Here is a 20,144-nt window from a genome sequence, read left to right as displayed (position 1 = left end):
CTCTCCTCCTGACTGGAAGGAGACCCCAGAAGAAGAAGAAGAGGGGAGTCTTCCCACAGCTTCACTCCCATCTGAATTCTCCCTCCAGACCCTCAACATGGTCTCCCCATCTCAGCTGTGAGGCTCCTTCCTCTGGCTCCATAGATATTCTCCTCAGAGCGGAGGATCCACTCAGATCAGAGCCACTTCTCCCTCCCTCCCTCCACCCTCTCCTCATCCCCATCTTCTCCCAACCTTCCCTCTCTCCCATCTCAAATCCCCTCAGAAACGGCGCTCTTTATTTTCCCTCCAAAAGTGCTGGCGCCACCCCCCTCTGGGTAGCCAATCAGAAAGCGGCTCTGGCCCCCTGGTGGAATGGTGAGGCACTGCACCCCAGACTCTGCTCTGGCTCTGCTGTCCGTCACAGCAGCCAGCTGCCCCAGCAGGCCTTGCCATCTCCCCACCGCTTGAGCCGTCCCCCATTGTCTCCCTAGACGGATGAGGAGAGAGCCATTCAGGGGCCACAGGAAAGGGGCATCGGGGGCCGACAGAGGCAAACTGGAGCAGGGCAGCATCGCCCAAAGGATGCCTACCTCCCTCTCTTCTTCCTTCTCAATATCCGTTATTTCTAGCTAAGAAATTGGGGGAAAGGCAGCTACTCTGTGTCTTGGGGTTTCTTGGGGTTGAGATCCGTAAGCTGAGTATGGTACGATTTCTCAGCATTTAATGACACACTTTAATGGGTAAGTGAACTCATATTGGAAACATTGCAGACACAGTCATGAAGGATTTTTCTAGAGTGTTTTATTCATCCTCACCTGAATAAACACCTAGATAACGTGAAATTAATGGGTGTTACTGTCTCCAAATAACATTAAACCTATGCAAGCAGATTATTGGAATAGGACAAATGATTCCCCCACCTCCTGGAATTCCCTAGGCAAAAAAAAAACAGGTCATGGGTGCCAGTTCTGAGTGGGCAGAGACAGAACGTGGAAAATAACCCAGAGACTGGAAGCAACTCAGCAATAATAATAGTGTTTTACTCTTTTAATGATAATAAATAATTATAATAATTTTTTTTATTTATACAACAACTGCAGCAAGGATTGGAAAAATAAGTAGTGTAGCTGATCTGGGAAAAAAAAAACATTTTCCTGGGTTTATGCTTAATGTAGAATGCTGAATGGGAGGAGTTCTGGAATGCCTGACATCACAAGGGAAGTGGCTCTTAGCCAGTGGGAGGATGAAACACCCTTAAGAAGAAATTAGAGAAAAGATTGTTATATGGCAACACCAAGGTATCCAAACAGAAAAAAGGTCTGGAGGGTGGAACACTTTCCTTATGAGCTGTGATATTTGCAGGGTCTCATTCCAGGGCCAAAAGGTCACTAAGAGGGAAAATGATCAGGAGCTTTTATAAAGTACTGTACAGATGTTTTTTCTCTTTTAAATACAGTACTAGAACTGTGGGTCACCAATGAAACTGACTGGTGGTACATTCTAGGGCTGTGTACAGGTGCTGTCTTGCCAGCGCCCCCTAATGGCTTTCTGGCCAATATCAACCACCAGACAATCTAGAGGTTCTTTAGATTCCACCGGACGGAGGACTGACAGACTCTTAGGTAGAGACAAGCGTTTATTAATTGGTAAACATTAGCAAAGAAATTGACCAGCACCGTAGAATAAGAGTCTAATCCAAAGCCAACAGCAACTGGAATAAACTACAGAGCTAGCAATATAAGCAATAAGCCAAAAAATCTCAGGCAACAATAATCATAATACGGATAGAATAGGTACAGTTCTTCATGTCTCCTCAGCCGATGGAGATTTGGAAGGTTTATCTGGGACACTTCAGAATGGCAGGCGGCTGCTCTCTTCACATTCTGAAACGGAGCAGAGAACAATATATCCAGATCTCCCTGTCTCCTTAAGCTGCTGGCCCTTATATAGTCCATAGTGAAGCTCTCATGCCAAGCTGGCAACAGATGTAATTCATGCTGTCATTACATTCCCATCCTTTGATGTAATGAGGTTCCCATCCTGCACAGCCCCAATCACCCCACACTGCCGGAGGGAAAGGCGCAGGCCGTGGGAGGCTGTACCGCAGCCCCCATCCCACCCCCAAAGCCGTGGAAGAGGTGCTGACTGTTGATTTGCAGTGTCTCAAGCACAGCGGAATGATGAGGAATACGTGCACATACCCTAAGTTGCTTTATTTACATTTAAAAGCTGGTAGATTACAGAAAAACATTTTGCCTCTGCTGGAGCAAAAAATGCATCCTCTCTCCTCTGAAGCACGGAGAGAATCACACTGTGACTGAGAACAGTGAAAAACAGGAAACCAGTGTACGTCACATCCAGCCTCCCTTTCCCATGAGAAAACTCCAACAGTACAGACTGTGGAATGTAAACACCTGTCTCGTGACAAGCACTTTCGCTGCACAGTGAAGAGAGCAGAAACCAACACTGACCGCGGGAGGCCCAGCAGGCTGCTCCGGGGGCCTGAGTCAGGCCACACCACCCAGGCGGCCCCAACCTGGCCCATAGCTGTCAACTTTTCCCTTTTCTTGCGAGGAATCCTATTTGGAATAAGGGAATTTCTCTTAAAAAAAGGAAAAAGTTGACAGCTATGACCTGGCCCCGATGCCGGGAAGGAGGTGGGGGCCGCAGCAAGGCCTAAGCAGGCCCCACCACGGCCCCAATCCCCTGCCCATCCCCGGGGGGAAGCCACAAAGGTGAGCCTGGGCTGAAGAGCACCGGCCCTTTGCCTGGCCCTCACCCCACCCCCAACTGGGGCCCATTGTCCTGCTGAGATGGGGGCAGGGTGACAGTCACTCTGCAGCAAGGTGGGTGGCACCTGGCAGGTAAGCCCCCCGCTGTGTCGCAAACCCCGCCCACCTCCTGGAGGGGGTGTGAGCAGAAATTACGTTCCCATCCTTTCCCTTCTTCTCAAACAGCCACGTTCCTTATATTAAAGCTACAGCTACATTGCAAATCAGAAGCACCACATTCTGTTTTCTTCCCTGGTGCCCTGCTCTGATTCATGGGCCCAGTTTGTCAGTCCAGATCCATATCAGGATCCAGAAAATTCAAGTCTTTGCAATTCCATTTGCTAGCTCAGATGGCTTCAAAACGGAATGAGACAACAGCCCTCTTCGTTCTTTCGTTAAGCCACAGCATCAAGTGTCAGGCTGGGTCTTGGCAGACTTGGAGAGGCTGTGTAACAGCTTCCTCTCTGCTTCTTTTCCAGTTCCAACTCATGGTCTCCATTCAATTGGATTTCTATGCATCTCACGGAGACTGGATCTTGTACCCCATCTTTTCTGATGACCAGGAGGTAGTTCTATAATTAAATGTATATACCTGCCATCAAAGGGACGCGGGTGGCGCAGTGGGTTAAACCACAGAGCCTAGGACTTGCCGATCTGAAGGTCGGCAGTTCGATTCCCCGCGATGGGGTGAGCTCCCGTTGCTCGGTCCCTGCTCCTGCCAACCTTGCAGTTCGAAAGCACGTCAAAGTGCAAGTGGATAAATAGGTACCGCTCCGGGGGGAAGGTAAATGGCGTTTCTGTGCACTGCTCTGGTTCGCCAAAAGTGGCTTAGTCCTGCTGGCCACATGTCCCGGAAGCTGTATGCCAGCTCCCTTGGCCAGTAAAGCGAGAGGAGCGTCGCAACCCCAGAGTCGGCCACGACTGGACCTAATGGTCAGGGGTCCCTTTACCTTTACCTTCCATCAAGGGTGGTGACCCTCCAGATGTTATTGGTCTACAACTCCCATCATCCTCAACCATTGACCACGATGTCTGTGATGCAGGGAGTTGGCACCCAGGAACATAGGAAGACCTCATAGATCCCACAAGATCTAGTAAATGGTGAACATCTTAATGGAGTCCTGCAAACAAGACGTACAGGAGTTTAGAGAGGAATAGGATGCAAAATGAGAAAGTGCTATATTACCTAAAACAATTTTCAAAAATGCATTGGAATCCATATAGAACATTTCTTTTGGTTCAAAACTGAGATTGATCTAGCAAAAGAAAAAGAAAGATATTTCAGTTATATTTGAAGGAAAGTACCTCTTTACGGGATGGGACGCAGGTGGCGCTGTGGGTTAAAGCCTCAGCGCCTAGGGTTTGCCGATCGAAAGGTCGGCGGTTCGAATCCCTGCGGCGGGGTGCGCTCCCGCTGCTCGGTCCCAGCGCCTGCCAACCTAGCAGTTCGAAAGCACCTCCGGGTGCAAGTAGATAAATAGGGACCGCTTACCAGCGGGAAGGTAAACGGCGTTTCCGTGTGCGGCTCTGGCTCGCCAGAGCAGCGATGTCACGCTGGCCACGTGACCCGGAAGTGTCTCCGGACAGCGCTGGCCCCTGGCCTCTTAAGTGAGATGGGCGCACAACCCCAGAGTCTGTCAAGACTGGCCCGTACGGGCAGGGGTACCTTTACCTTTACCTCTTTACGGGAACAACCTCTTTACGGGAAAGGATGGTCTAATACTGATGGACCCCACTCTGTACCTAATGTGCTCATAGTCTTATTCTCCATTTGTTCATGTCTTATTCTTACTCAGACAAAAGCAAGAGGATGGGGAAGCTAGCGCTTGCAAAGCGTGGAGCATCCAGAAGGAACATAGCGTCCAGAAAGCGTAAAGCAAAAACAAATGAAACTGGTGGTCTGTATACAGCACAGTCATATGGGCTGAGGTTTCTCATAAAGTAGAGGAATGCGCGGGAATGGGAAGTTGATGGAGAGACGGGCAGGGAGTGGATTGTGCCAGGGAGGAGAGCTGAGAAAAGCCCCCCCAGCTCTGTGGGTGCCAGAGAGCCACTAAGCCCCATAGAAACCCCAGGGGTGAGCCCACTCTTTGCTGCTGGCTGCTGTGTTCCTTTAGTGTGTGCAGCCAGGAATGGCTGTACAATTAGGCAGAGTGAGGCAGTTGCCTCAGGTAGCAGGTCTGGGGTGGGTAGAGATGTGCAGACCACACAAGCTGCACTCCACCTCCTCAGTTAGTCTGCTGCCTTATTAGCAACATTGAGATACGAGCCAATGGCCAGCCCAGCCCAGCTTGTGTATGTGGAATTATGTGTTTGGAGGGAGCATCTTGTCATTTGCCTGGGGGGCAGAAAGTCCTATCAAAGGCTCCTGTCTTCTGATCCAGACATTGGTCAGAAAAGTTTCCACAAGCAGCAAGGCATCTCGTCTCCACCTGCTTTTATCCTCCCAATTGCCCACCCCCTGAACAGTTGAGTGTCTCTGGCTGATGGCTTCCACAGCATATGGAAACCCTTTTTCCTGGAGTGGCAATGGTATGTTGGCTACTGATGGCTAAAGCAGGATTTTCTTTCTTCAAGCATCTGCTTTTCAGGACTTGGTTACATTCTTCAAATCTCCAGTGGGTGAAAGATTGATCGTTCTTGAGATTTTCATCTTTACTGTCATGACACTGCTGGTTTTCATTCTGTGTAAGTACACAATTGGCATATGGTGATACTTCTGTCGTGGGCTTTGCTTCAATGCCAATAGCATTTCCAAAAAGAGATGGCAGGATCCACCTTCCATTTACTCCTTTCATCTCTCTTTGATTTTAGGGGGGGGGGAGTTACAGCTGTCACCCAGTGAGAGCAATGGCTCTGTTTTGTTGAGAGCCAGTGTGGTGTAGTGGTTAAGAGCAGTAGATTCGTAATCGGGTGAACCGGGTTCGCGTCCCTGCTCCTCCACATGCAGCTGCTGGGTGACTTTGGGCCAGTCACGCTTCTCTGAAGTCTCTCAGCCCCACTCACCTCACAGAGGAAGGGAAAGGAGAATGTGAGCCGCTTTGAGACTCCTGAAGGGGAGTGAAAGGCAGGATATCAAATCCAAACTCTTCTTCTTCTTCAAACTCTTCTTTGTTCTCCCTGAATAAGTGAGTCCCAGCACTTGGAACAGAAGCACAGCCTAACACAAGTCCCTGGGACATCCAGGACAATTCCCTTTCCCAGCTTGCAATTCTCTCCTCCTTTCCCAACTAAATCTCATTTGCTGTGGGAGAGCCCCCATTTCTGGTCCTCGGCGCCCTGCCTTCTGCTAGGGCTCCAGTCTCTTCAAGGAAAGTGTTTGGGGAAAACTGGCTGCAAAGGATAATGTGGCTGGATCCAGAGCCTACCTAAATATCGAGATATATGCAGGGCTTTTTTCAGCCGGAATTCATCAGGTCTCAGTTCCGGCCCCTCTCAGGTGGGTGATGTTTCCATTCTAAGAGAACAAGGGAGACATTAATGGCGAGTTTGAGTGCCTCTTTTCCCAGAAAAATAGCACTGGATAGATGAACACATGGCCTATTTGCCTAGTGAATTCGCTTTTAAAGTAAGCAAAGCTCAGGGAGAGGGAGTCAAGTGATCCAAGAATTTGCATATTTTAAGCATATGGCAGAGCACGAGGCAACCTGGCAAATGCAAGTCTGTAGGACACAGAGGACAGGTGTATCTAGACACCAAAAATCTAAAGCTCTCTAAGGAAGGCCAACTATCTGGTGAAGAAATAGCAGGCTAAATGGAAACAGGACTTCAGACGACCAGGGCAGCCACAATCAAGGCATGAGAACCCTCAATCTAAGGGCTGAGAGCAGAAAATATTAATAGAAGTCCTTTTCATGTTTTGCTTGATTTGATATTTTATTTGCCCTTCTCCCTAAGGACCCGGGGCACGTTATAAGTCGGCAATTTAAATTCTATATTAATAGCAGTTTGAAACCAAGTATCCCCTTCCCCAGCTTATCAGATTAGTGTGCCGGAACACAATTTCTTCATTTCTTTTCTACCTCCCTCCTTCTTAGATCGGAAGGAACTGAAAAAGAGAGAGGAGCTTCAAGTGGCGATGGATATGATACGAACTGTTGTTGTTGGGACTGATCCAATCTACGAAGACAAGGATGGTAAGCATTTTATATGCACATCCACACTTTTGCTGTAACATGTTTAAATTAAACAGAGTTCAATTCCTGTAGTTAAATTTGGGGTTCATATTGCTTGAGCAATGCATATATTCAATGAAACTCAGCACCCAACAGAGTTCATCACTTTTTCATTGCTCAGCAGAAAGAAAAGCAGACGGTTGTGATTCTCACATCTCCCCACTAGAAATGCTGTCCTCCCCCATCACACTGTAACTCACGTTCCCCCCCCCCCACTTCTCCCTGCATGCCATCACCAAAGCTGCTCTCCGGGGGGGGGGGGGGGATTTGGAGAGAAGGTGGCGGAAGATTGCATTGCACAAGGGAAAATCCTTGCACTGCCATTATATCCCACATCACTAAAAGAGTTTCAGTGCCTCTATTTTCTTAGATCTCACAAAGCATAATTGAAAACTGCAAAGTATTCTTTGTATATTTGGCTTTCCTGTGGAATTCAAGGCAGAATTGCTTTGTGACCCTGTGATTCCCAGCAGAAAAGGAGGACATAGGAGGGGAACATCAGAAATACTTCATGAGCCACTTTTAATATGAGAACAGGATAGTGGACTGCATGGCTCTTTGGTCTGATCCAGCTTCAGGGTTCTTCAGAGGCTTTTCGTTGGTGATCTCAGCCACAGAGAATCAAGTCTGCCCTTATATTCATAAGAAATCCATCCTGGAGCTCAGCTTCTTGTTTCAGGCTTGAGTGTTTTTAAGTGTTTGGAAATGGTTTCCTGATATTTGCAGATTGTTATTTCAGATACTCCTGCCTTAAACGGTTTCAAATCTTTTAGACTTAGAAATACTTGCTGCAGCTCAAAACATATCGGCGGAAATGCAGTATTTTGCCAACTTAAATGATCAACTGCAAAAAGAAATTGGTAAGCTACCCTACGATGCTGAAAAATTGTAGTGCAGTGGGAACCCGCCCTGATTCTGCACCAGCTGAAAGCCCCTCCTCTAGCTGAAAACTCTTAGAGCCAGAGCAGACAGCTGCCCTCCTATGCATCCAGCCACCCTAGGGAAACATTAGATATATTCAGATCAGCTCTCCTGAACTGTCAAAATGCTTTGAAAAGAAGTCACAGAAAGCTGCTCTCACTTCTATCATCTCTTTCGGGCCAGACTGTAGCAGGCCCTGCGCTACCCGGGAAAGCTCTGCTGGATGGCAGAATGGAGGAAGCAAAGCAAGTCTTCTTTGCAGCCTTCACTGCCACTTGGTGGGCTCAATGATGAGCCCTCACCAGTAGTCGATTGCATTCAACCAGATTTTTCCTCCACTTGCGTAAAGCCATCTCCCAGCATCTTTCTTTGCCCTAACCTCTGCAGTATACCAGGGGGCCAAACAGGCTGCATGAAGCAGGAATGGGCACTCAGGGCCAATCATGTCAATGGCCCAAGCCAAGGCAGAGGGCCCTCTGGGGAGTTGCACCTGCCCTGCCACCAGATGCCCTCCTGCAGCCTCCTCCAGCCCTCCCACCAGATGTCAAGGGAAAAACAACTATCTGACTTTCAGAAGACATTTGAAGGCAGCCTTGTTCAGGGAAGTTTTTAATGGTTGGTGTCCAATTCTGTTTTAATTTGTTGGAAGTTGCCCAGAGTGGCTGGGGGAAACCCAGTCTGATGGGCAGCATATAAACAAAGTATTATTATTATTATTATTATTAGGTTGTTCCAGAGCTTGGCCAAAGTTCGGCAGGAGCACCAAAATCCCCCAGAGCCATTTGGGAAGCCCACTGGATCCATCCTGTCAGCTCAAGCAGGGAGACTGCTGGGCAGCAAACTGGGTAGTAAACCAGCAGACTCCCTCATCTGTCCCAGTTGTCCAATGCCAGGAACACACACTCTAGATTCCCACCCCCACCCCAGCAGAGAGCCTGGAGAGAGAAAGAGAATTTTGATAAGCCACAGCTACTTCCCCTCCCCAACCTTCAAGTCTGTCCTGATGCTGCCCTGAGTATCCAGGTGGAAACAAATAGGTGAGGCCCCAGGGGTTCAGATAAGGCCTGGGGGGGGGACCTACATCTTTTGTCTATTCCCTCGAATAAAAGCTTCTTGACTGCGTTCCTTTTCCAGCTCTCCCCACCCAGGTATTTACTGCAGCACCAGCATGGGTTGAAGCATTAATGTTGTTCTTGTTTTAATCTTTCTGAGCTTCCTAGATGAATATATGTTATCATGTGGCCACAGGAATGAACTTAACAAAAATAACTGAAATCTGCACAGACAATCAAGGTGGTCCCCATTAATTTCCCTATTTCCCCCCCCCTCTACTTCCTCCATACATGGCTTGACTCAAAGATACCCTTCTTGAAAACTTGAACAATGGCTGGGTCATATATGAAGGGACCTTCTATTGGTTTTCTATTGAGATAGGCTCATGGACGGATGCCCAAAAACATTGTGAGCAGGAGGGCGCCAGGCTCATTTCTGTGGAAACAAGGGAAGAACAGGTGAGCATCAAAGCTGAGTACAGACAGGAAGGTAGGAGATCTCCTTGAGCCAAAGGCTCCTATCATCACCATCCATTTAAGAAGCTCCAATCCCCCTGTATGCGGCCAAGAGAGCAACTCCATCAGTCAAGCCAAGGGGAGGGTGGGGCAGGGAGCAGCTGCTACCGTCTGGGACTCACTGAGGCTTCTTGGAGCTGCTGAGCTCTAATAGAATGAAGCTGGCAGTCAGGAAGGAGGTCTTGGAGGAGGTGAAGGAGGAGATACTTGAGGGGCATCTATCCCTTGGCTTGCCGGTAAATTCTTCCTCTGCTCTGTGAGATGTACTGAGTGCTTAGAAAGAAGGCTTCGCTCACCACCCTAACCCTCTGGCATGAGAGTATCATGGAGATTACTCTAGAGGAGCTTGCAGGGCATATCCCTCTCCCAGCACCTTAGCCCTGGTAGAGGAGCTACTGGGCTGCTGCAGGGCACAGACATGGGTGAGACTCCATTATCATGCCATCAAGTATTGTAGCACCCTGCTTGTGGTTAACGCTTAGCTGGAATGAAATATTCAACGCAGCAATAGAGAAATTAAAATAATAATTTATTTGTCAGACAAATAAATGAGAGGCACAGTGGTATATGGTTACCAAGCTCTGGCCTGGCCTCCTGCCATTATGGCCAGCACTTATATTTCCTTAACCCAGCCCCCTTGCTCCTCCTTTGGCTGCCTCTGTCCAATCAGCCTGGTTGAAATTCCTATTGGCTGTTTGCTAGAACCAATCACAAAAGATACACCCATTTCCTATTGCCTTTTATGGCAAATAAAAGCTATATTTGTAATTGGCAAACAAGTAGCCATTAACCTCTACAAGGCACCTTAATTACCAGATCACCTTTGCCCCCTTAATTCTAAAATAGAGCAGATGGCTAAAACAGATGATGGCTAATTCTATTTTAAACAGATGTCAGAGATCTTTTGTGTTCACATTCTCAGCATCATCAATGAAAGATCTCCTTCTTTTGGAGGTTCCTTTAAACAAAAGCCTGACAACCACATGTCTAGAGTGCTCTGATGGTGTTTTCCTGCCTGACAGGGGTTTGGACTCTATGGCCCTTGTGGTCTCTTCCAACTATTACTTTCTAAATCCTTTGCATAATTACATTTAAGCCAATATATTTAATACATAACATATATAGTTTTTTTTATAAGCAAAGACGTTTTCAAAGTAAGAAAAAACTTAAAAACACTTTCTTCAGAGAGAAGCCCCCCTTTCCCTATTTCCATTAGCTCTTGCCCTTAGGAAAATGTGGCTCAAGTCTAACGGGAGGCACAATAATTATTACTATTTACCAACTTAATTTAATCGCTTTTACAGCTTAGTTGTACTCTGCAACATGCAAGGTCAGCGACCTCGCTCTCAGCCTTTTATGACCGCAATAAACCAGAGGGCCTCTCTCTGCCTAAGCGCTTACCAGCTGCCTGCTGGTTTCCTGCCTCGAAATATTTGTGGATTTTAAGCTAATTTTTAAGATACAATCCTTGATCAAAAATATAAGCCTTGATTAAAAATGCAGGCTATGATTAGATGCCTCAGTATCCCACAAGCAGACTGATTCCAGTGTCTTTGGAGCCAACCAACAAACATGGCGGCGGAAATTGGAGTATTTGCCACACAGGTCACTGCCCTGCTAGGTGGTTCCAAGACCAACTCTTCTATGGCACAGTCATTTACAGCATTTGGAAATTTTAACTCTGTGTCATGACTGGAAGACATGTGTAGCCAGTCTCGGTGAGGGCAGGTGAAGTTACCCTTCCCTAAGAGAGTCTGTGTACTGGTCCAGTAAACGCTTCCGCTGCGCAACCAGCAACAGTTCTCTTTGCAGAGCATTGATTAAGTCCAGTGCAGAGATTCTTGTTGCAGTACATGCTTCAGAGTCTCAGCAGCAAGGAAATAACGACACAGGGAAGCCTGTCTTTCCAAAGACAGGTTTATTACAGAAAGATAACAGAAACACCTCCGGAGCTTTCAGACATTTTTGCTTCACGCCCCCCGGAGGCAGAGAAAACAAACACTCTTTATATACTGAGCAACTTAACAACATAACGAGCTTCACTACTTAAAGTGACATGACATTGCTAACTTGCCAGCGTCTTAGGTTTCACACCCTAACACCCCCTCTCGCTGGCAATACAAAACCAAAATTACTTCAGACCCATTTCTTCACAAAAGTTTTCATGCCGCTGAAACCCAAGCGGTTTTGTAAAACCATCAGCTTGATTTTCATGACTGGGACAGTAATTTAATTTAACAATTCCTGCTTTTACCGTTTGACAAACATTTTGAAAGCGGATATCCAAATGTTTTGTACGACCTTTAAACTGCCCATTTTGTGCTAACTTAAGACATGGTTGATTATCACCCCATACAGTGATTGGAGTGGTGGCCTTTTCATACATCTCTTGTGCCAAGCATTTGTAAAATTCTAGATCTCTACATAACTCAGATAAGGCACAGAACTCAGCTTCTGTTGACGACAAAGCAATCAGGTTCTGTTTCTTGGATCTCCACCCAATCAGAGAGTTACCAAATTTTATTACACAGCCAGACACTGATTTTCTATCCTTTAAATTTCCCCAATCACTATCTGCCCAACAAGTAATCTGTGCTTGTCCTTCAGAAGATAATTCAAGGCAAAAATCTTTAGTGTATTGTAAATATCTTAACACTCTTTGAATTCCTTTCCATGCATTTACACTAGGTTTTGAAGCTTCTCTGCTGAGTAAGTTAACAGCGTAAGCAATGTCTGGTCTACTCCATTGCGAAAGATGAAGTAAGCTTCCCAGTGCTGACTGAAAGATTTCAGCACGCTTGAATTCAGCACTATCCTTGAACTCATTGTCTTTTACAAAACCCATTTCCATTGGTGTTCTAACACCTGCAAACTCCGTCATGCCAAACTTTTTCAACATTTGCAATATCTTGCCTTTTTGATTCAGTAGAAAACTGCCATTTTTTGTCCTATCTATCTGAACACCAAGATAGACCTTTACATCACCAAGATTCTTAACTTTGAAGTGTTTATTTAACTCTTTGGCTAGTTTTTTTACTTGTTCTTGTGTCTTTGAAGTATAAATCAGGTCATCTACATAAACAAGCAAAGATTCTTGGGCATCTCCTGAACCTCTGAAATATAAGCAATTGTCAGCCTTGCTCCTGCTAAAACCAATGCCTACCAAAACGTCATTCAAACACTCATTCCAATTATGAGCAGATTGCTTGAGTCCATAAATAGATTTATGTAGTTTCCATACCTGATTTGATTTACCAACTTTCAATCCTGGCGGTAGCTCCATATAGAGCTCTTCAGCCAAGTCTGAATGAAGATAAGCTGTAGAGACATCAAATTGATTCACTTTAAACCCTTTCTGAGCAGCAACTGCTAATAGTGCCCGAAGGGTTTCACTCCTTGAAGTGGGTGCATAGACTTCAGAATAATGTAACCCCTCTCTTTGCGTAAAACCTCGAGCTACAAGCCTTGCTTTGTACTCTGGTTTCCCCATCGCTGTTGTCTTTATCCTGTACACCCACCTACAACTTACTGCCTTGGTACCTTCTGGCAGTTTGGTGATGGAAAATACACCCAGTTCTTTCATAGAATTCAACTCTTTTTGCATGGCCTCACGCCACCTACTGGCCTCCTCCTGGGGTAATTGCTCAACCTCCTCAAAACTTTCAGGTTCGCAATTTGCCAAACCAGCCCAAACACTAATAGCTTGGTACCTTTCAGGAGGTTTACCTTTGTTGGTACGCTTGGAACGCCTTAACAGTTCCTGCGATGTTCCTTCAGTTTCCCCCTCTGACCCAGAATCACTAGTTGTCACCTGTTTGTCACTAGTAGTTGAAGAACTTTCTGATTCTGACTTTACACGTCTCTCTTGCTGTACGGGTGAACTTTTAGAGCTAGAAGATTCTGACTTTACAGACTTGGGTGAACTAGGCGATTTCTCACCCTCGTCCTCAGACTCAAATTCCTCAGCCTGTTCTGGAACTAATACCTGCCCTGGGGCCTGAGTTTCATTAGTACTGTTCACCACATCAAATAGTATGTCAGGATTTCCATGAATTTTATTCCAACCATCCTGTTCACAAAATTCTGCACTTCTGCTGATTGTGATTTTTGTTTGATTGCCTTCTACATTCACAAATCTCCAACCTTTTGTGTTGGCTTGATAACCACAGAAAAGCATTTCTTTAGATCTAGGATCGCCTTTCCTACGTTGTGCCCTAGGCACCAGCACATAAGCACGACATCCAAAAACTCTTAGATGATCAATTTTTGGTTTTTTCCCAAATAGCATGAAGTAAGGAGTGTTGCCTACTGTGCTATTGTACACTCTGTTAAAAGTATAATTCGCATACAGTGCCGCCTCAGCCCAAAACCGCTGAGGAAGTCCAGAATCAAACAGCAAAGCAGCAATGGCTTCCTGTAATGTTCGAAATTTTCTTTCTGCAACTGCATTCTCCTGTGGTGAATAGGGATTGGTAAGTCTATGAACTATACCTTTCCTTTTTAACCACGTCTCCAGCGTGTGGTTCACATATTCCCCACCACGATCTGATTGTATTTTACGCACCCTGGTGTCAAATTTCCATTCGACTTCTTCAATCCAATCCATCAGGATGGAAGCTGCTTGTGATTTTTCTTTCAGAAAGAAAACCCAACTAGCCCTTGAAAAATCATCCACCAAAATTTGCATAAATCTCGCACCTCCAAGCGATTTGACTGGCATAGGGCCACACACATCTGTGTGCACAAGTTCAAAGGGTTTCTTGCTTACTCTATCAGATCTAGGATAGTTACATGTCTTAACCTTAGCATGTTTACAAGCACAACAATCCAGAAAATTTGGACAGGGTTTAATGTTACACTCCTCAGCTAAATCTGGCATCTTGCTTACATACTTAAAGCATATATGAGCTAACCTTCTGTGTAGTAGATGTGCACAACCTGTATGAGGAGCCTTATTTACACACTTAGCTTGCGCTTCACCTGTTGAACATCTACCTGCTGCTAACTGCTCTTCATCCAAAACAAAAAGCCCATCCTCACAGGGAATTTTAACTAGCTCCTTCCCCTGTTTCGAAATGGTGCACACATCATTTTCAAACTCAACCTTAAAACCACTTTTTACCAGGCATGACACACTCAAAAGTCCATTCTTCATTCCTGGAAGAACGAAAACAGGAAGGTTAGTTTGCAAACAATTAACATAAATTGTGCCTTTAAGGTTCATTTCTCGTTTACTATTGTCTGCTATAGTCACAGTTTTTGCAACTGGCAATGTCTTGCAGTTCATCAAGCGGCCACTAGATGTCGCTGGAACTAAACTGTGACTTGCTCCACTGTCAATTATCCACTTCAAGGTTTGTTGGCTCCTTTTAGGACTCTGTTGTGCTGCCATTGCAGATAGTCCCTTATCAGCACCTGCTCCCCCTCTGGATCGTTGATTCTTGTAGTTCTCACTTCGTCTTCCCCTGTAGCTCCGGAAACTGACCTTGGACTGTTGAAATTCCTGTTGCTTTTCTGGACACTTTGCTATCAAATGAAACCTGCTGCCACATCGAAAACATGACTTGCTGGCCATAGCAGACACTTGTGAGGCTTCCTTACAACTCTGCCTGCTAGTTCCCCCACGCTCTATGGTGGCTATATGGTGAATTCGCCTAAGAGCTTCCCAAATTTCAAATGCAGACCTTAAATTTTCCACATGAGGTAATTGGGAATCGTCTATCGATACCATCAACATGCATCTAGCTTTAGTGTCCATTTTATCATGTTCCCTGTTCTGAGCATGTGCAGCAGCCTGTTGCTCTGCTGTGGCATCTGCTGCAACAGCCACAAACGGCTTTCGCCTCTGGACATAGTCAGCCCACACTTCTTTGGCTTCCAACCAGACTTGAGCCCTCTTAGACCACTGCACGTAATTAGCAGAGTTCAACTTTGTAAAGGGAACCTGGAAATTTTCCACTGCCATTCTTGGGGTTGGCTGCTACTCCCTCTGTGTGCCCTTGCTTCTCTTTCCCCTTGGGATTTGTTTTACTCACTTTTCAGACGCCTCCAGCCTTCTCTGAAGCCTTTTAAACTTTTTCCTTCCGTCTCTTCACTAGCAACCTACCACCGTCCTCTGGTTTTATTAACAAAACAAAAACACAACGGGAGGTCAAGCTAGCCTTCTGCAGCTAATGAAGCTGTAAATCTTCACTTACGCAGCTCTCTGCAGCCTCTCAGTTCCTTTAAGAGCTGGATTTACGACCAAGCCAGTCTTCTCTCATCCGAAAGCTGCTTTCACTTTCTCTACACACCATACAGCTGTAGAAACGTAGAAGGAGCCATAACCTAAGAGAGTCTGTGTACTGGTCCAGTAAACGCTTCCGCTGCGCAACCAGCAACAGTTCTCTTTGCAGAGCATTGATTAAGTCCAGTGCAGAGATTCTTGTTGCAGTACATGCTTCAGAGTCTCAGCAGCAAGGAAATAACGACACAGGGAAGCCTGTCTTTCCAAAGACAGGTTTATTACAGAAAGATAACAGAAACACCTCCGGAGCTTTCAGACATTTTTGCTTCACGCCCCCCGGAGGCAGAGAAAACAAACACTCTTTATATACTGAGCAACTTAACAACATAACGAGCTTCACTACTTAAAGTGACATGACATTGCTAACTTGCCAGCGTCTTAGGTTTCACACCCTAACATTCCCTACAATATTTCCTCTTTGGGATGCTTCCTTGATTCCATCATCATCATAATTGTGATCAGGGGGACAATACCACATCCACTGTACGAAATTATTCTTGCTGATGGGAATACTATGTATAGTTTTGATCACTGCTTCCTCAATATATGTGGATTGGACCTTCAAATGTGACACCTGCTGCTTTTAAAATGTGCTTGTTTTATGCATGTTTAATTTCTGTCAAGGGCTATAGTCTCCTAGAGAAAAGGACATTGTCTTAAAAGATTTTATTTGTTCTTTCTGCACCCCTTCCCTAGTATTTTATAAACAAGCAAGTAGAAAGACATCAAAAGTTTTTTTGGATTGGAGTCTTTAAAGACAAGGGAAAGAAATGGTCGTGGCTGTCAGGAATGGAGGCTGCAGTCCAGTAAGTTTCTGAAGAAACATTTGTTAATGGCATGCATTCCAAAAAGTTGCAGGTTCTGTTTACATAATTGATCTGTTCACTCTCCAAATATATTTTGCCATGCACTTTTCTCTGCTACCAAAGATCTGCATATGTACTCCTCCACATCATTGTCCAGGTGAGCGGCTGCTTCTTCTCACAAGGTTGGAGAGGCAGGAAGGCTGCTCTTCCTGCTTCTCTAACCTAGTGAATGTGGTGATTCAGAAGAGGGTCAGGGCATCCTTTTCAATGGGTTGTGCTGCTTAGCTCAGCTACAAAAGGACTTGCAGGAACCTAAACTGAGTGACACTCTCTTTAGGAAAATATTTCTACAGTTATCTGCTAAACAATCTGAATAACTAGCAATCTCAGAACTAAAATGAGGCAAGTGTGTGAGAGAGCGTGGTTCACGTCACTCTCTTGGATAGAATCATAGACACATAGAAACTGAGCTTTGGATAAGACCCCAAGGGTCATCTAGTCCAACCCCCTGCAAAGCAAGAATCACTGACAGATCCCAAATAGTTTTGGGTTGTTTAAGACAGTTCATGGTTCCCTTTAAGTACCTTACAGTTATTTTCAACCCGTGTTGATGGATTGACAAGGTCAGAGTAAGATCTCACTCATCCACAGCTTGGTAGTAGAACAGCGAGCTGGTCTGGCATTTATTACCAAGACTGGATGAATAGAGGGTCGCTTTCTCCTGGAACAAAACCCAATGGCATTCATCTCCATTGTTGCACCCAATACTAATCACTTAACCTTTTTGGCAAAGGCATTGAGTAAAGTTCACAAAAGGCCATTGGAGTTGGATAATGCCAGCTGGGAACTTAAACCCTGTATGCCAGTGGTTCCCAGTTAGCTAAGTAGTACAGACCCCTTCTTTTTCAGAAGCCAAGACCCATGGGCCCCTCTACCTTTGAACATTTGGATATCTCTGTGGCAGTTTTTGTTATGTGAATGGTGTAATGGAGCCGCTGGGTGGGTGGTCCTTGGACCTCCAATTGGTGAATCACTGCTGTATGTGAACTTAGACTTGATCAAAGGGCACATCCAACCTGTCAGGAATGATTGGTGAGTGCTAGCAGAGATAAGAGTCTGGGAATCCAGCCATATTTACAGGATTTATTGGTTTCTTGTCGTTACTTACAAGAGCTCTGAAAGTCAGCCTCCATCATGGTGAGTCAGTTGCCTCGACTGAAGAAGCCTTCGGTTTCCCCCAGCATATCCACTTTCTGAGCCCAACCCCCTGCCTTCCTTCCTTCCTCTGTTACTAGAGTGGCTGGGCCCCAGAAGTGGCTCCCCCCTCTCAGATTCATTGCCTCCTGACAGCCCTTCGTCACCTTCCTCCTCCGAGGAAGAACAGCTGCTAATTAACGGAGGCTTATCTCGGTATTCTCTCCCCCTTCTCTGCCTGCAATTCCCTGACACAACCCAAACATCTCATGGGAGTAAAACAACACCTACTACACCATTATTACCAATATCAATTGAATAGATTCATGGAGAGTTAAAAATGGGGGAGTTATAGAATAGATTTACACAGAATTTTAGTGTTCTGTAGTGGGACTTGATTCAATATACAATGGGCACTGGAGAATGCGAGGCCTTACCAGAAGTGACAATAAGCATGGAGCTATAAACCATGGATAATTGATTAGAGTAAATATATATATGAGAGAGAAATCATATCATTCCAGCCATCTCTATAATGGCTTTGTGGTTATATATATTTTGTATTTCAGTTGTAGCCTTAGCTATTTTTTGTTTCTCTATAGTGTCATTGCCATCCTTGTGCATAAGGTGAGTGATAGATGTGAGAGGAGGTGGGTTATGGCAGATGCAAATCTAACAAAGTTTTTATTTGCTCAGAACAATCACTACTGTGCTATCTCTCAACACCCAAAATGGTACACAGCAGATCTGAGGAGGATGTGGGTGCATATGGAGAGGAAAGAGGGGCAGTTCTGTTGCAGAAGTGGAAATTCTGGCAATAGCAGAAGTACTGCATGGGATACTACACAAAATTGTTAAATAAATTGACTGCAAGTTCTTGTGTGTACCACTGAGCCTTCCACAGTGCCACCCTCTTTTTTGTAGTTTCCTATGAGGAATCACTTCATATCAGAAGAAAATAGTCTTGACCCACAGTTGTGGTTTTTTACATGGTTAGATTTCTAAAATCTGGGGAGAAAAATCCATCACGATTGTGTGGATGTGAAGAGAGAAAGAGCTGAACATCTTTTTAATGGTAGAAGGCATGGGGAGTGAGTGAGGAAGTAGACATCCAATCTTGATTGATCACTCCTGCTTTTCTTTTCTTTTCAGCTACTGGAATTACTATGAGCCAAATTATGAAGCGAACCATGACTGTGGTGCAGTGTCCTATGACTGCTACTATGAAAGATGCTGGATGGCATTCGAATGTGATCTGCAAATACACTATATTTGTAAGAAGGTGCCTAATGATACTTGGCTCTAAGAAGACACCTTAAGATGAACGTAACTGTATCCCATGATTACCACACAAAACCAAAACCAAGAGATCACCCCACGGTTTTAGTGCACAATCCACACCCTGCCACCTAGATTTTGGGACTCTCTGGCACCAACCCTCAAACACACATTGAAAAGACCTTAATCTGCAAGCTCAAACATAGATGGCTACGAAAATAAAGAATGGAAGGGTCCGGTCATAGCCTCTTTTCTGTTTAATGTCTTTATTTGCAATGTATACCAGTATTTGTTTCCTTACTCTGTGTGTTGATGCCCCATTGCCCCGTCTGATCTCCATGGTCGCTACCTTACAAGGCACATAAGGACAACCATGCATGCCAAGCAATGAGAATGGGGCAAATTACAAGGTGTGAATTGCTTGGTCTATGTTGAGGACTAGCACCCCAGGAGTCTAGCCGGGGACCTCTCCTGTCATGTCTTGCAAGATTGATGGATGGAAGTGGCTGTGGTCGCTTCAATCTGTCCTGCATAGCAAGCCAATGTGAACTGATATTTTAATTCTTTACTTTCAGGGAATAAACTGAACAGGAAGACTGGGAAGTGTCCACTCGGTCTGCTCAGCTCCTCTCAGAAGAGGAGGGAGGGTGGGAAGGTTTGCCCCTTGTCTCCAGCAGTTTCAAGAGGAGGAGAAGACAGAGCTGAATTATAGCTGGAGGAAGAAATGCCTAGTTACAAGATAGTGGTGGAGGAGGGGGGAGTGAGGGAGCAGATGGCAGAGACTTCCCTGGAAAGTTTGGGAGATCCTCCTTCTCCAAGGGCTCATCAGTCACTCCACCTTCAGGGACAGAGAATGTAGAGGAGTGTGATTCCCGGGACCTTCTGTAGGTACTCAGGATGTTGTTGGGGATGGAAGAGGTGGTCTTCAGAGCAGTCAACATCTCCTTTGTGTGGTGACCTGGATTCTTTGTCTTGCAACCAGAAGACTGATACAAACTTGCTTGTTCTTCTTGTCTTTGATGCTGCCAGGGGAGGAGAGGGGTTCTCCACTCCTGACGTTCATTGACAAAAGGATATCATTGTAATGGCTTGGGTCTCTCCCACAGACGCGAGACGACTCCGCCAGTCAATTATTTCAGATTTATTGCTCAAACAAACCAAAA

The 20,144-nt window shown here is 45.5% G+C and overlaps 2 protein-coding genes across 8 annotated transcripts in view; one reads left to right on the top strand and one right to left on the bottom strand.

The window, feature by feature from the left end:
- Positions 1-20,144, bottom strand: part of LOC307213931 (uncharacterized protein) — a gene marked incomplete at its 3' end in the record, with an annotated part of 96,880 nt that overhangs the window by 58,813 nt on the left and 17,923 nt on the right. The gene's annotated exons all lie outside the window — the stretch shown is intronic.
- On the top strand, positions 699-19,225 carry LOC307215013 (CD209 antigen-like protein D). 7 transcript variants are annotated; one of them, XR_013838260.1, is made up of 10 exons: positions 1,150-1,280; positions 3,233-3,319; positions 4,550-4,651; positions 5,331-5,441; positions 6,791-6,889; positions 7,702-7,788; positions 8,576-8,697; positions 9,284-9,360; positions 16,400-16,509; positions 18,856-19,225. XR_013838260.1 is itself a non-coding variant. In XM_079974149.1 (9 exons), the coding sequence occupies exons 3-9, from the start codon at positions 4,564-4,566 to the stop codon at positions 19,007-19,009; spliced, it is 801 nt and encodes a 266-aa protein (XP_079830275.1). In that variant the 5' UTR covers positions 699-722; positions 3,233-3,319; positions 4,550-4,563; the 3' UTR covers positions 19,010-19,225. The 7 variants fall into 7 exon arrangements, 6 of the variants coding, with proteins under 6 accessions (XP_079830275.1, XP_079830279.1, XP_079830278.1 ...); XM_079974149.1 differs by lacking the exons at positions 1,150-1,280; positions 8,576-8,697 and adding an exon at positions 699-722 and having other exon boundaries at positions 9,209-9,360; XM_079974151.1 differs by lacking the exon at positions 8,576-8,697 and having other exon boundaries at positions 1,151-1,280.

The sequence above is a fragment of the Podarcis cretensis genome (assembly GCF_951804945.1).
Source record: "Podarcis cretensis genome assembly, chromosome: 4".
Lineage (NCBI taxonomy): Eukaryota > Metazoa > Chordata > Lepidosauria > Squamata > Lacertidae > Podarcis > Podarcis cretensis.
This window is presented reverse-complemented; position numbering and strand designations above follow the sequence as displayed.

Bases quoted from the DNA above. Each gene is read 5' to 3' on its own strand.
- LOC307215013 (XM_079974149.1), top strand. From the start codon at position 4,564: ATGGGGAAGCTAGCGCTTGCAAAGCGTGGAGCATCCAGAAGGAACATA. The intron at 6,890-7,701 runs GTAAGCATTTTA...CAAATCTTTTAG, and splicing joins AATCTACGAAGACAAGGATG to ACTTAGAAATACTTGCTGCA. The intron at 16,510-18,855 runs GTAAGTTTCTGA...TTTTCTTTTCAG, and splicing joins GGAATGGAGGCTGCAGTCCA to CTACTGGAATTACTATGAGC.